The following is a 15,385-nucleotide window of genomic DNA, read 5'->3' on the forward strand; positions in this document are numbered from 1 at the left end:
CAGTTGTCAGTCCAACACCCGCCCGCCATGCTTTTCCAGATTTGGTACCTGCGCGCACTGCAATCAACGCGGTGCGCTGAGGTAGTCATCGCCGGGCTCGCAATGTCGTCGCTCATCGGGGCGCCGCCGCCGTTGGCCGAGCCTAGCCGCGCCGACGCGCTGATTCGGCGGGCCGGCGCGGCTGTCTTGGCGAAGCTACGGCGGGCTGCGGCTGCCATTAGCCTCGGAGCGGCGATAGGTTGTTCCGCTAGCCAGCTCAACGCATGATAATGGGCATTCATATGAGTACTCTCGCATGTCTATCAAACGGCAGCTTTGACCTGGACGAAGCCTTCTATGTTTGGAGATAAAATATCAAATGGTTGTTTTTGTTGATATCTTCGGTAGGCAATGACGGACAATTCACAAATTCAGGATCCCCCTGCCGCCAACAATGAAGGCCGCCCTAGATTGCCCAAGAAAAGATTTGTCGGTAGAAAAACCGTGGGCGCCCAAGCACTGCAAGATGGGCCCGTCTCGGAAAAATCGACACATCAAATTCAGACAAGTAACTATAGGTCCTATTTCTACTTGTCAAATCTTGCTACTAATAAGCACTGTTTGCTCCCAGCCCAACCCCGCCGTGCCCCACGTGCAGTCAACCAGATCCCCTCAGACATTCTAGATAACGAGGACATCAAAGCTGCTATTTCTCTACTACCGCGGAACTATTCCTTTGAGATCCCCAAGACGATCCACCGTATCCGAACTTCCGGTGCAAAGCGTGTTGCTCTTCAGTTTCCAGAGGGCCTGCTTCTCTTTGCAACCACAATCTCAGATATTTTAGCCCAATTTTGTCCTGGAATAGAGACTTTGATTATGGGAGATGTGACATACGGGGCATGTTGTATCGATGACTATACCGCTCGAGCGCTAGGGTGCGATCTGCTTGTCCACTATGCCCACAGTTGCTTGATTCCAGTCGATGTGACCACGATCAAAACTCTATACATTTTTGTGGACATAAGCATCGACACGGAACACCTAATCGCCACCTTGGAGCGAAACTTTGCTGCCGGAAAGACGATAGCTGTGGTGGGAACCATCCAATTCAACGCAACTCTGCACGGTCTGAGGGCCGTCCTTGAGAAAGCCGGCTTTCGAATTGTCGTACCACAAATCATGCCATTGAGCAAAGGCGAAATTTTAGGGTGCACTTCCCCACAGCTACCGAAGAGCGAAATTGATATTCTTTTGTACCTCGGCGATGGCAGATTCCATCTCGAATCTGCGATGATACACAACCCATCAATCCCGGCATATAGATATGATCCGTATTCGAGGATATTGAGTCGCGAAAAATATGATCATGAGGAAATGCAAACTCTCCGGAAAGACGCAATACAGTTGGCACGATCCGCTAAGAAATGGGGTATTATCTTAGGTTCCTTGGGTAGACAGGGAAATCCAAATACAATGACATTGATAGAGAAGCACCTGAATGATAGGGCCATTCCGTTTGTAAATATCTTGCTTAGCGAGATATTCCCGGGAAAATTGGCTACTATGCCTGACATTGAGTGCTGGGTGCAAATCGCATGTCCAAGATTAAGTATAGATTGGGGCTATGCATTCCCTCGCCCACTACTTACACCCTACGAAGCCCTTATTACTCTAGGTGTTCGTGAGGATTGGACAACGGCAAATGATGGAATATACCCAATGGACTTCTATGCTAAGGATGGGTTGGGAAGGACAAAACCAATAACATCTACAGTATGAAGACGAGCATTCAAAAGCCATTGTAACACCAGTCGAATGGTATTTTCAAAAACATATCATTACTTGACATCATCCACACCCTCGACGCCACCCTCAACAGTCGTTGCCCTCAGAGTGGATGTAGCAGTCTTGCTTCCAATATCATCAACAGCTCTCTCTGCCGCGCGCCACGTCGAGATAGCCCTTTCAACATCTTCATATATTTCCATGGTGTCGTTTAGAATGCCCCCTTCCTCTGGCTCAGACGCTTCACTTTCGTCTCGAGAAGCAAAATCGCTGCGCATTGGAAACCTACGTCCAATTGTATCCTCTGGCGTTGGATTGAACATGACGGCATTCGCGAACATGCGGATTAGCTCTTTTTCTAGCTGGGATGAATTGACTATCGCTTTGGGTGGTATCAACTCCGCTGTTCTTTTCAATATTAATCCGTTACTTTTCGGCGTTCCAGGTACGTCGCCTTCCGAGGCATTCAGTGCCTCTAGTACGGCTGCCACAGCTCTACTTCCCTGATGGATTGAAGATTTGATTGACTTGATGTCCTGTGGTCGATAAATCAGGTCTTTATACCCCGGCGCATCCCGCTCTGTCAGGGGTTTAGCAAAAATAGATGCATGTTTATGAGCAGCTATATCATGCATAATAGGCGCGGAGGTTCGTGGGAAATTTCGTGTGTAGATGACATGCTGTGCAGAGACTTGGGGTTCTTCTGTCGCTGTGGCTTCTGCTCCAGCAGGCGTCCGTTTTCGCTTCCTAGTCTTCTCATCAGGTAAATTGATGGTGGAACGCGTTAGTCTGCTAGCACTTCGCCTATCCGTATCCACGTCTTCTGTGCCTATAGGTGTTGTGGGCAATTCCTTCTTGACAGTGCCACCCTCCATCTCATCGACGAGCGAGGCATTCGACCTTCCACGTCGCCTAGATTGGATAGCAGTGGGTGAAAGGGGACTGTGGCTCCGGCCTTTTCGCAAAGCAGGAGTAAGCTTCCGACTTCGAGTGCTAGTGGCCAGAAAGTCCATATCTGGCTTGAGCATTCCTGTGCCTTGAGCTGTACCGGACGAGCTCATTGTTCCTTCCATCGGCGATAGTTCTGTATCGCTGATAGGGCTTATATCCTCCGGCCGTGGGCGAACAGGAGACCCAGGATGTTTCGGAATTTCTAGCATACCTAACTTTTTCCATGGCGTGCGGGATCGTGCGGTGTACAGTGGTGGCATCGTCGACCGACGTTCCAGAGTGGGCTTTCCGGCATCTGACCTCAATGGGCCGGGGGTTATATTCAATGGGTTTCTGATTTCGACTGCTAGTTTTGGTGTATTACGAACACTACCCCTAGTCTGGCCTTTCAGAAGTGTGGCAGTCTGGGGAGTTTGAAGTAATGGGCTTGGAATCTTGTCGCCATTAGATGGTTGTTGCAAGACCTGATGTGATCTTCCTGGAGTTGATGATGTTTGCTGCACTGTGTTAAGGTAAGACGGTAATTTTGGGGCCTGTGGCTGTTGTGGAAGAGAGTGAATTGACCATGGCTGAATCATTCTCCCTTGCATAGCAGGTTTCGGAGGGGACGTCCGTACACCTCCGGCAGAAACACCTTGAGGTGCCACCGGCTGGGTTGGCGCTTTGGGAATATTCTGAAATGCGGGAGCAATGTGGCTTCCTGATGAACTAGTGGGGAAAGAAGGCGCCTGAAGATTGTGTGCGGCTATATTTGGCGCTGGCTGGATATTAACAGGGGCGACAGGAGTTGACTGGCTCATTGGCTGAGTAATTCGATAGGGCTGCATGGATTGCGGGGTCTTATTTTCGAATCGGTATTGAGTAGCAGCGGGCGTAGCAGCAATATGTTGACGGGCAGGGTCAACCGCGGCAATAGGAACTGGCACATATTTTTCTGCATTTGGCTGTTGTGGTCGATTCGCATCTTGGGCAATTCTTGGCTCGTTGCTAGATCCCTGTGAAAGCGGAGTATTACGTTGCGTTTCGGCTGATGTATGCGCAGATGTCGGTCGCGGTGCGAGTGGCACACCCGTTGCAGTAGGGATCGGTACGGGCGCTGTTTGTTCCTGATGTATTCTTCTGATTTCATTCGTAATATCTTTGTATCTTTGCTCTTCATCTTGGATTTCTTTTGTAACCAATTCCTTGAAACGCGCATATAGTCGCGAAACAAGGCCCGATATCACAGTCGGATTTGGAGCTCCATCTCCCGACGGCGTGACCTTTCGTTTCTTGTTTGGGGATGTGCCCGGTCCATCTTGCTGTGCGCTAGGAACTTGCTGGTATTCTAAGCTCTTTATACCCAGTAAATCTCCTTCTTTCCCTTTTATTAAACTAGCATATAGCTCCTCCAGTGCCTGTGGAGTCAACCGGCTAAGGTCAAAATTTGGATCCTGCCGGATGTATGGGTGGTTTTTCAGAGCATCCGAAATAGACAGGAAGCTCTCCGGACGTTTTTCAAGGCCCGCAAGAGACTGTAAGAATAAGAGGGATTCGAATGGGGTGTACAATGACAATGAAGGCATCCCCCATTGCCGAGTGACGGGTCTTTGGGGAGCGAGGCGGGCGGTGGGTCACGGGAAATGAGTGTCGCGTCACAAGAGTTTGCTCCTAGATCAAATTAGGGATGCTGTGTCGGCTGAAACTGCACGTCGAACACTAGCAATTGACGCTTTGCGATGGGCAGGATGAAGATGGTGGTGAAACTGGTTTGCTTCTTCTCGCCGGCTTCGCGAGAAAGACTGGGAGCGGTGCCAAGCCATCACGTGGGGTTAGGGGTTGCTGAGTCATCGGATAGTTAGCTAGGGAGCCCCGTGACCCGCCAGCCGCCCAGAAAAGGAACCCGCAAGGTCGGCACGAGAATGATTATCAGGGGCGAAGCGTAACGCACCTCCACCCGGCAGGTTAAAAAGCCTGCGCTGCAAACCGACGTGTGTGATCAATCCTTTGCTCAGGAACGCGCCAGCGCCCTGCCTGTCTGGCTACATAAAGCCCTCCCCTTAATATATCAAACGCTAACAGGCCACTCGAAACAACGCCAGGATACTGCCCCGTCCTTGTCTCCCTCCACCAGCTGGTCTGGTTTCTGCACTAATAATAATCTCGTTTTTATCCAACCTTGTACAAATAATTGACCCTTTGGCCTGTTCACTTTCAACCTTAGAACCCTACCCCGGGCTACCAGATCTGACACCCGCCTGCCCTGCGGGACTTTCGAAACAGCCAACGTCGCCGATCACATTTTCAGAATGTCTGATATAGAGGAGGGATGGAAGCCCAAAGGGCGACCTCAATCGTTCGTATCCTAGCTTGTCTATCTCTAGATTTGAGAGTAAATGCAGAATGTCGTCGTTAACAGTTGATAGTACTATGGCACAAGCCCTCGCAGAGACCCTCGACAATGTATTCAACTTAAACTCAGAAGTTGATACGCTCTCACATAAAATTCATCAAAAGTACGACCTCTCCCAGTCTTCCCTTTGTACACTGTGCGTCATACTAACAACTCAAACGTTCCCCACTCTAGGAAGCAAACTATCACCATTCAAAATTGGGAGCTAGAAGCTCTCCATGCCAGAATTCGCGAAGCGGAGGAACGGTTGAAGATGCAGCAATCCCTCGCTACTCGATCTAGAGCCAACACCCGTAATGATAACCATGGAAGGAGCCCTCATACAAATAACCTCGCTTTCGACCAGGACGATTCAGTTTCCTCGCCCGTTTCGGATGGTTGTTCTTCAGAGGGCGGACTTACTGATGCATCCACTGCCCCATCAACGACGTACACCGAAGACCGACACACTGACGAAGATGTTGACGATGTAGACCGTCGAACAATTCGAGATGTTGATCGGAAGCAAGCCAATTCAACAAAAACACAAACTCATAGATAAAGTCCCAGGACATGGGATGAAAGATATGCATAATCCGGCTTTATTCGGCCGGAATGGGAGTTATATACGATCATCATATATATAAATATGCTTTTCTGTGCTGGAGAAACTGAGCACTTTACAGTCTTTTTCTATAGACCTTGCTGCCATTGGCTGTTGATCTGCGATGCAGTTTTGTCTGAAGTCATTCTTTCTTTTTTTTTTATCGCTTTTCGCATGGCCTCTTTTGGTTGGGTCCCTGGTTACCAAGTTGTATACTCATACAGTTGGAATACCATCATTCCGTGATACATTCTCGGATTTCTGCCACTAAATGCGTTGCATGGTGGGTAGTTCGGACTTTTACTACTTCGGGCAGCTGAACATTATTCATTCTTTTGATTTTCCTTATGTTGTATTTACATTTAATTTTTAATATTGACCATCGATCGATAACTGGAAAGTGTAACATAGATGCGACTGTACCAGATCTGGAGTTAGGACTGGTGCCGATATTAGGGCATTAAATGATAATCATCATTAAAGATCGTGGAACAAAACACTTTGAACTTGTAATATGTCACAAAATTCACTTGTTCTCTATTCTTTCTCTTTGGTGGAATACAAAACAATATATAGATATTTACAGAGCATCGGTAAGAGCCTTGTTGAGTTTGGCAATCTTCGAAGACACGCTCAGATCGATAGTGCGGTCGCCGATCTCGACAACAAGACCACCCACAACATCAGGGTTGATCTAAAATCTGGTAAGCCATTGGGAATATATATAAAAGGAGAAAATCGATGCATGCAACTCAGCCATATATAACACATACCTTACTAACAACCTTGAGTTTCTTTCCCTGGCTATACTCAGACTTAGCAACAGCGGTCTCAAGACGCTGAAGGGTCTTTTGGTCAAGTTTCTATAGCACAAAAATTAGCCCAGCACCAATGAATGGAATACGACGTTGAATGTTCCGTACCTGGGCGCTGGTGATAATCAACTCGATTTCTCCCCGGTAGGCGCTCATGAGTGTAGCAAATTTCTGACACACACCCTCCAACACTCCCAAGCGGTTGTTTTCCGCCAATGTATTCAAGAAGTTCTTCATCACATCACCTTTGCCTGCACCGCCGGCAATTTTCTGCAATTCAGCAACGATCTGGGCTTTATCGCTGGCAGACAGGGTGGGGGCATTGAGGATAGTAGTAAGCTTGACATCTTTCTTGAAAACGTCTCCGAGGCTTGTGAGAGCTTTCGAGGTCTGTTCGAGGCTAGAGGTTTTGGCGGAGGCAGTGTACTATCCATTTTGATTTCAATCCGAGATCTGTCAGACAATGGTAATTTCAAAGCCGCTTGAACGCTGCCAAGTCCCGTTCAGCACCAGCAGGTGGAGGAAAAATACATACCAAAGCATTAGCATACGTGCCGTCGATACCGAAAAGCGCAACTGGAGGCTTTGTGTCTTGCGCGGGTGTGGCATAGGTCCGTACACCATTCAGGGCGGCTCTGCGGGAGAAGTGTTGGGCAGAACCACGGAGGCTCGCCTGGACAAATCGGGTGGACAACATGGCAAAGGGAATGAGCCGACCGGTCTGAAGTAGTGGTCGTCGTTAAGCACGATGCCAATGGCGTTTCAATGTGCAATTGGGTCGCTAGTATCAAATCGCACGTTGAAATGAGGACTTTCGGGAGAACTGTCGTTGCCGGTCACGTGGCGGGTTGCGCCAAACAAGAAAACACAAGCACTCGTATCGGATCGAGTGGAACAGCGCTCTCAGGGTTGCTTTTCGACCATGATGGAATAAACGGCTCATACAGAGCACAGGTGTCTGCAATACGGATATCATTATTCATACCTTTGATCATACATTGAAGTCCACTGTCTATGGAAACGCCAACCCCCGTCCACCAGAGCAACCACATAATTCCACGGAGTGCCGCTGAACGCCCAGAATTGTCCACGCCCATGCATCCCGCCATTAATTTACCCTTGCCTTATTATAATCGAAGAAAGCCAGAATATCCGACTTAATCGCTGCGCAGCATACTATCCACCAGGTCTCCCAGTGGACCCCAGAAATCTTTTCCGTTAGCCAGACTGTGTTCGTCGACAAACAGCACATAATGCTTGAAACTTGTATTTAAGTGCGGTTCTAGTCCAAGATGCACAATAACTGGATAATGATGACAGTATATGTGGGCATACACTCGATACAGGCGTTTGAAAAGCTGGCGCAAGAGACTTGGAAAGGTCTTTGGAAACGGAACGCCTAGGACGACGAGAACAGTGTGTTAGATAATGCCATCACAGCATTGCACCACGATCAACGGCTCTTACCAATTCGACTTGGAAACATTTGTTCGTTGTCGATGTTGCTCTGCACCCAAGACATCAGATGCTCTACATATTGTGGAGCTGACATTTTGGTTGGGCGTTTGTAATTCTCCGAGTCCTGCCACAGATATTCAAATCTACCCGGCGTGTCAGCAGATATCCTTTTTCGATATTTCACTGGGTGAAACGCACTCATCCGTGGCCTTCATCTCAGGGCAGGTCTGGGGAGAGCAAAACTCGGTGATAGCCCCATATAGCAGATTGATTTGGTTGTAGAAATCGACCACTGTAAATATATGTTTTGTCAGGCCCACCCGCTACCGAATATCTCAACTTAGGTAGATATCATACGATTCACCGCCAGCCATTCGTTCAAGTCCTCGCCTTCGGGTAACTTGACGGCTTTTCGTAAACTTCGACTACCCAGCGTCGCTTCCGCAAATTGCTTCAACTGATAATTTGTAGTCCCTTTGTTCGCTGCGCGGGGTTTAAACGCCCCCCTTGATCGCGCGTTACTGTAACCAGCATTTTGTCAGCAAGGCACTCTCTACGACGTCAAGTATGTTCTTCTAGGCTGAACGGGGGATTCGATACGACGATAGAGGTGCAGGGAGACACTGACACCGTAGGGATAAAGGAAGTCATCTTGGATCCGCAGTGGACTCGCAGACGCAAACCGGGCGGGTGATTGGGCGGGCGTATCGAGAACGCGACTGTTGATCCAACAAAGGACTCCGCGAATAGGCTAGGCCGGGCAATCTCCACGGCGCTTAGGGTCGAATTAAGAGAAAACCACTAGTATCTGGCCGGGGATCGGTCGCAAGCCAAAGAAAATAAAAGCAGCGGCCGCGGGCAGCAGGTTCGTTGCCATCCAGAAGTTACGGAGGCTGATGGATCATGTGGTTGCCGCGGCGACATGTCTGGCACCGCAACTAAATATGTACTTCGTTTGTAACCACGTATCTTCAATCGCCAACTTTTGAAAAGACTATATGCAGACACTTCTTTAAATGCCATCTGTAAAGAAGAATATTATGACGTGGCAACTACTTTACGGTGCGCGATGTGCGACATCTTGATGGAGAGAAGTTGAACGAAGATGAACTGGCAGGCTCTTATTCGCTCCGGCCCACATCCATGTACAGGGTACTCCCGTACCTACATCAAAGAAATACATATCACTATTAGATGGTTCTTCCTGCAAGCCAGCATGCAGACCCAAACAAGAAAGAAAGGTTGACAGTCAACGCCTATATAGCCCACTATAGCCATCCCCCCAAAATTGTATGCAGCTCATTCCAAAATCAGCATATCTTCATGACCCTAAATTGAATATCCCTGTAGTTCCTCAGTCTCTAGCTCTTGTGCAACTCCACCGTATACGGTTAATGGAATAGCCACTTCGAAGGACTGGCAGAGAATGTTTTCTAAAGCTGCGAGAACCGTTCCTCGATCATCCCGCTCCACTGTCTCGAGCAGATTAACGCCAGACACACCCGTCTCATCCTCATATTGTAATCCGCAAGTCACAAATTCAAAACGCAATTGCCACTCAAGGTTTATTCCAGATGTGATGAGTGTCGGAGTGGCAGAGATAGGAATCGACGGCATAAATGCAACTTTTGTAGAAAATAATGTGTTTTCAAAACAAGTAGCGTGAACTTTTCTGGTAGCCCTGATAATACTCGTGCTAGAACGTAGAGCTATTGTCGGGGCTACATTCTCATATGTCTCCAGGGAGCCGCGCAAGTAGTAACAGGGCAGTAAGGCATTGGAGAAATCAATTGTAGCCACAACAGTTTCACCAAGGCGGTGAGCTGGTCGGTTCAAAACAATTACGGCAATGCGCCGACCATTGTGTGAAATTTCAAAGCGGTTTGGACTTTGATCAGATGCTCTAGATTGGTTGCTCCGTAAAATGGCTAGGTCAATAATGTCTTTGCAAGACAATGTACCAGAAGCCAGTTCTCGTGGCTGTTCAGTAGGGCTGGCTATGGAAGCCAGAGACCCTTGGCGGCCTTTTTGGCCGAGAATTTCGTCGACAAAGGACAAGAATTCGGGTGCAGAAGTCCACGATTTTGCACTCATGCTTTTTTCCTTGGGACTTAGTCGACAGTTTACTTCTACTTTCTGTACACGAGCCTCGTCTCTTAACAAGACGTAAGGGCGCATAAGGTCATGTCCTAACACAACTCCTTGAGCTGAAGAGAATTAGCGAGGGCTTACAGATGTGCCGGGAGGAGATAAACTTACAATCAACACCGCTAAGAACACGGAATGGAATACTTATGCGATGGACCCGCTGGATATCCTTTGGATTGGCCGCCCGTTGTGTTGCAATAATCAGGCTGTACGAAATCTTGATTGCTTTGCCTTTATGGCTGGCTGGCAAGCCTTTCGGTAGTGTAAATGAAAAGGAAAAAGACTTTTCCTCGCCAGGATTGAGGCGTAAGTCGACAAACAATAATGACTGTGGCGTGGAAAGTAAGGGAATTGATTGCGAAGATGACACGCCTCTCATATCGCGGAGCCCACTCAGTTCTTCACCGGATAGTAACCCATTGATTGAATCTCCAATACTACTAAGGCCAAAATTACCCCAAAAGCTCTGTCTTGATTTTTCCGTTTTTGAAGGTGCGCCTCCGCGGCCTTGATTACCAACAACGCCTTTCCGTTTCACTTCCTCAAAAATCGATTGATTGACTAAGGAGCTGTCGATGGTGAAAGAAGCGCTGATCTGTGCATAGCCCATAAGTAAGCTTTGTGATAACTGATTTTGGCGCCCTGAGAATGAGTCCATATTGGAATGATGCCTCCTATGCCGAGTGGGAAGCCGCCCTAGGTTTTTGGGCGAAAATAGATACTCGGACTCTAGAGTTTCGGTAGAATTGTTGCTCAGCGAGTAGAACTCACCGCTACTCCTGGTGCTGCCATCGACTATAGAGTTGGATAGTATCTTGGTTGCCGGTGTTAAATAGCCAGGAAGCCCCTGGCCCTTTGTAGGAGTAGTATTCGAAGCTGACGACGTAACCGAGAGCCCGGACGGCGAAGTTTCTGTATCAATTCGTAGACTACTTGAAGTACCTGGTGTACTACCTTGGTCTGGTGATAACGGGGCTTGGGGAAATTTGAAATCTATCGGTATTGGGGAGCCACGCTTGTGGGGTGACCTACGGGCCTGGTTCAAGAGCGGGGTTGAAGAACGGCCGGAGGGCCTGGAGGCATCCGCTTCGGGTCGGAATGGGAGGGATATACTGGAAGGAGAGTCGACGGACGATATTCGAGGAAGAGGGGAGCGGGGAGCTACCAGGGTTCTGTTAGGCAAACTTGGATTATAGAGTCTGGGGAATAAGTACCGGACTGCGTCCCATTGGTTGCTCTCGTAGGCACTTGGACACTGGCGGAGCGAGTGTGTCCCTTTCCCTGCCTGGGACTGAAAGGATTCGAAAACGATTTACGCTCCGCATTCAAATCTGGCTGTTCAACGGATATGATTGAAACAGATCGCTTGTGGCCGTGTGCTGTAGGTGAATCCTTGCTGCCGGGGCTAGGATTGCTCGGAGGGAAGCTATGGCTTAGGGCATGTGGTGAATTCAAAGATATGGAGGGACGATGGCCACGTTCAGTGGCACTACGAGCCCGCTGGCCAGATGTCCGCCGATTGCCATTATTAAATGAAAAAGGGTTCAAAGATCTTGCAGGAGAGTAACGGGTACCGGTTTCGATGACATTAATCGGTCGAGATCCACCTCTATAATGCTTTTGTGACCCCTTGCCGTCCGTCGCTGCATCGTGTGGGGCAATATGTTTAAACGTAATGGTACACTCAACATTTTCGCCGGCAAATATTGTTTGGTCTTTCCATTGTACGAAGACTTGGATATCCGACGGCATGACGAATTGATCTATTAGCGGTATTCTGGGTCATTGCTTTGGCGGCAAGATATGCGGGATGTTCAGAACTGCGGGAAAACGGAAATGTGATGGAAGGTTGCTCGAAGGCATTTGATAAGCGTCATGCTATTAAGTGTGGCGCGCTTCTGTTGCAAAATGCTGCCCAGGCATCGCAGAAGATCTGGAAGAGAATCAGATAAACCATTGGACTCTGGCCAGCCGATCTTTGGGTTACGAACGCACCGAGAGGATTGACGGCTAGCCAGTTCACAAACGTGCCGCTAATCTGAAATAAGATTAGCGTCGGCGTCTAGCGTTTATAGAACACCGTCTAAAAGTACGATTATATAACCAGCTATCAACTAAGCGCGCGCTAAAAAGAAGATATTGTGCCATTCAATCCAAGGAAGAAAAATGCTATTGACTCCAATAATATGCACCAAAAATAAGTATTACACGTGAATTAAATCTGCGCGCTGCTGGGGCTGGGAGTTGAGTCCCTATTTTTCCGAGCTGGCTTGGGCTGTTCGGAGTCGGACGGTGAAGCAAACTTCTTATGCGGCCGCAACCCGAGCTCCGCCATGTGATTCCATATTTGTATTTTCCGTCTTTCCCACCTCAGATTTCTTTTCTCCGACTCCTTTTCCGTTGGGCGCCATTTGCTTTTCAAGATGCGGCGAATGGCCTCGGGGGAAATCTTGAAATGCTCCGCGAGAACAGGAGTGGAAAACCGTTCGGGGTTGGCCCGGTGCAGCTCACGTACTCCGTCCATAGCATCGGGGGACAGCCGTTTTAGCGGGGCCCAACCGTCCTCAAACTTCTTCTTCAAAGCTTGTTTCTGGATCCGCCACTGTTCTTGTTTCGCCGGTTTAGGAGTGGGTTCGACTCGTGGTTGACTCCGCGGCGCTTTATGTTGTGCTTTATGTCGCGGCTCGTCCCCTGGTATCTTTTGATGTGATACCTTCTGTCGTGCTTTACGCTGTGGCGCCTTAAGCTGTCCTTTATATCGCGGTTCTCTGACTGGTGCGTCTTGATGTCGTGGCTTATGTCGTGGTGCTTTATTTTGCGGTGCTTTACGTCGTATACCTGTACGCTGTGATTTATGCTGTGATACTTCAGCTGGTGCTCCTTGCTGTGGTGCTTCAAGGTGTGATTTAGGCCGTGCTGTCTTAGGAGCTGCCGAACCATACGTTCTGCCAGCAAATTGATTCATGTAGCTGTATGGTGAGGCACCGATTTTCCGGCGAGATACGAGGCAGGATGCAGGTCGCAATTCTGCTGTTCGTATTCTTGAGACGGCTGCATTGATAAATGATTCAATATGGCAGTGCCGATATCCAGGATTCTTGCTAAATATTGATATCGCGGCAGAGCGGTGACTACCAGGTCCAGCGACAAAATCCGCATGCACCATGCGGGTTGTCTGTGTCAGAGACGGGAAATGCCCAGACGGTCTGGCAGCGGCGCCAAACATTCTGAGGACTCGAATCGCAAAATAATCAATGGAGCCGCTGTTTAGAGTCGTGCTTGAAGAAGATAAAAAATATCCTCTCACGTGCAAGGCCAACTCGGGCCGCTATTATTCCGGTCCCCTGGTGTTACGGCCACGCGCCGGGATTGTCTCGAAACCGCACGCCGTGGGTTCGCTCGCGTGGGTGTTGACACGCATACGGAGATTCCTCTCGTTGCTCACTGGCGTGGTCTGCGCCTGTTTTACGAAGAATTCACGGTGGGGTTACGTGGTGACGCAATGTTTTTCTCCGTATTTGTTTACAGGGTGCGGAATGGGCGTCATCCATGAACACTCCCGTATCCTGATGCTCCTGCAATCACAGCACCCCCTTTTTGCCGGGGTCGTCGACAGCTCCGTGGGCGCCGGAACGTGGACGTGGCCGGGTATACGTCTCCAAGCGGCCGCCGAGTCCACGTATATGTACTCCTTATGCAGCCCACAATTTGGGAGCAAAGTCACCAAGACAGACAGCTGCACGCCACGGTCTAAGCTTTGTTTGACACTACGGAGCAGAGATGGCGGATTACTCGGGATAAATTGTTGGGCTGCAACGGCATCGAACGAAGCCAATATTCATCAAGAGTTACTCCGTACATAGGGAGTACATACATCCAATTTCGATCAAACCTGTCAGAGAGACATCGGAAACATGCAATAATATATCTCCCCTAGTGACGGCTAGTGATTATCCACAACGCACCATACTAACAGAGCAATGCTCCATCGCAGCCACTAGACAATGGGCCAGTCCTGCCAGTGCAGAGGGCCAGAACAAGCCCACCGCCACACAACATAACAGCAGCATTCATGGTGCCCACCGGCTTTGCGTGGGGAAACACTAATAGTGACACTCCTGAATATATAAACAGATGATCTATACGGAGTACGCCGCCGAGCTGTCAGGGAATGGCGTTCGCTTGGCAAGGCCACCGTAACAACTTTGCTCGAGGCAGGCCGAAACGCCGCGGGGGATTGTGGCAGGAGGCTTGCCTGGTGACGGTCCTCTGTCGCCATGGCAAACGGTTGTTTTTTGCCTCACCTGCCTTGATCTGAATCCGACGGGGTTTCAGCCGATAGAGCTGCGAAGCTTACCAGACTCAGAGCTATAAGATCTTCGGCGCGCTCCCACAAAAAGGGTGCAAGTTGGTATTAAATCCTATTCTCTGGTGATTAGCGGACGGGGCGGCACACTGTGCCCCGTAACTTAACTAACTAGTTGGCTCCTGGCCCTCTGGCCTTGTTGTCTGTGCGCCGGAGACGGGGGCATTATTATTATTATTATTATTGCCAGGCTTACACCAGAGCACCGCAGTTCATGCCCAGCAGACAGTAGGATTGTGCGCCCAGCCCCTGGTCTGCCGTCAATGCGTTGCAGCAGGGCCTTGCGTGCAGGCTGCAAGCCCGTTCACAGCTCGCACGCGATCGTCGACGCGAGACAGGCCGGCATCAGCAAATGCGCCGCCAGCGAGCTTCCTATTCTTATCCACGCCAACCACACTATGGCCCGCCGCGTCTCCTCCTGCGTGCGCCGCAGCGGCGCCCTGGTCTCAGCTCCGGATCAACGGTGGGTTCATATTTCGCTAGTTCGTTCCGTCGCAATGCCTGTTAGCTCGCGATTAGGTTTTCACTAGGCCTGGCGACAGCTGGGCTCTCGTTGGGCTGCAGAGCCGAGACACCAGCGCCGGGAGCGCGGAGCAGGAGGGGCGGAGGCCGCAGAGACAGAAATAAGAGCGAGAAGGTCCAAGGCGCGGCAGCACACCCTCTGCAACCGACGCGACAAGGGCCGGGGCAGCAGCAGCACCACCACCGGTACGGCGGGTATGACTCGGCGCGCGATGCAGGAGCAGCTCTGAGTGCAGCGCAGGTGGGGGGCCCCCGGCGCACTCCCTGACGCCGGGATGGAGGCGATCGCCCGCGTTTGTTGTGATCGCGAACAAAGCTAGAAACACGCCGGGTTTGACGGGCGAGGCGTGCGATCCTGAAACCCGCCGGCCCCGGCGATATTA

General features: G+C 49.8%; 7 protein-coding genes across 7 annotated transcripts; 2 read left to right on the plus strand and 5 right to left on the minus strand.

Annotated features, from left to right (window-relative positions):
- Positions 1–390: 390 nt before the first annotated feature.
- On the plus strand, positions 391–1,761 carry DPH1 (Diphthamide biosynthesis protein 1; the record flags this gene model as incomplete). The annotated part of the gene is made up of 1 exon (XM_049251912.1): positions 391–1,761. One exon carries the CDS (start codon positions 391–393, stop codon positions 1,759–1,761), a length of 1,371 nt encoding a protein of 456 aa, XP_049109230.1.
- A 59-nt stretch (positions 1,762–1,820) lies between these two features.
- On the minus strand, positions 1,821–4,283 carry LOZ57_002854 (uncharacterized protein; the record flags this gene model as incomplete). The annotated part of the gene is made up of 1 exon (XM_049251913.1): positions 1,821–4,283. The coding sequence occupies one exon, from the start codon at positions 4,281–4,283 to the stop codon at positions 1,821–1,823; it is 2,463 nt and encodes an 820-aa protein (XP_049109231.1).
- An 817-nt stretch (positions 4,284–5,100) lies between these two features.
- Positions 5,101–5,651, plus strand: LOZ57_002855 (uncharacterized protein; the record flags this gene model as incomplete). Its single annotated transcript, XM_049251914.1, has 2 exons — positions 5,101–5,213; positions 5,285–5,651. 2 exons carry the CDS (start codon positions 5,101–5,103, stop codon positions 5,649–5,651), a joined length of 480 nt encoding a protein of 159 aa, XP_049109232.1.
- Positions 5,652–6,273: 622 nt separating this feature from the next.
- ATP5 (ATP synthase F0 subcomplex subunit OSCP atp5) lies at positions 6,274–7,205 on the minus strand (the record flags this gene model as incomplete). Its single annotated transcript, XM_049251915.1, has 4 exons — positions 6,274–6,387; positions 6,467–6,556; positions 6,617–6,934; positions 7,044–7,205. 4 exons carry the CDS (start codon positions 7,203–7,205, stop codon positions 6,274–6,276), a joined length of 684 nt encoding a protein of 227 aa, XP_049109233.1.
- Positions 7,206–7,665: 460 nt separating this feature from the next.
- MOB1 (Mitotic exit network component) lies at positions 7,666–8,617 on the minus strand (the record flags this gene model as incomplete). The annotated part of the gene is made up of 5 exons (XM_049251916.1): positions 7,666–7,907; positions 7,976–8,109; positions 8,165–8,258; positions 8,324–8,487; positions 8,595–8,617. 5 exons carry the CDS (start codon positions 8,615–8,617, stop codon positions 7,666–7,668), a joined length of 657 nt encoding a protein of 218 aa, XP_049109234.1.
- A 678-nt stretch (positions 8,618–9,295) lies between these two features.
- On the minus strand, positions 9,296–11,866 carry RGP1 (Golgi membrane exchange factor (Ric1p-Rgp1p) subunit; the record flags this gene model as incomplete). Its single annotated transcript, XM_049251917.1, has 3 exons — positions 9,296–10,173; positions 10,226–11,275; positions 11,329–11,866. The coding sequence occupies 3 exons, from the start codon at positions 11,864–11,866 to the stop codon at positions 9,296–9,298; spliced, it is 2,466 nt and encodes an 821-aa protein (XP_049109235.1).
- A 463-nt stretch (positions 11,867–12,329) lies between these two features.
- Positions 12,330–13,340, minus strand: RRG9 (Required for respiratory growth protein 9 mitochondrial; the record flags this gene model as incomplete). The annotated part of the gene is made up of 1 exon (XM_049251918.1): positions 12,330–13,340. One exon carries the CDS (start codon positions 13,338–13,340, stop codon positions 12,330–12,332), a length of 1,011 nt encoding a protein of 336 aa, XP_049109236.1.
- Between the last annotated feature and the right edge of the window lie 2,045 nt (positions 13,341–15,385).

This window comes from Ophidiomyces ophidiicola (assembly GCF_022830035.1).
Source record: "Ophidiomyces ophidiicola strain CBS 122913 chromosome Unknown scaffold_8, whole genome shotgun sequence".
Lineage (NCBI taxonomy): Eukaryota > Fungi > Ascomycota > Eurotiomycetes > Onygenales > Onygenaceae > Ophidiomyces > Ophidiomyces ophidiicola.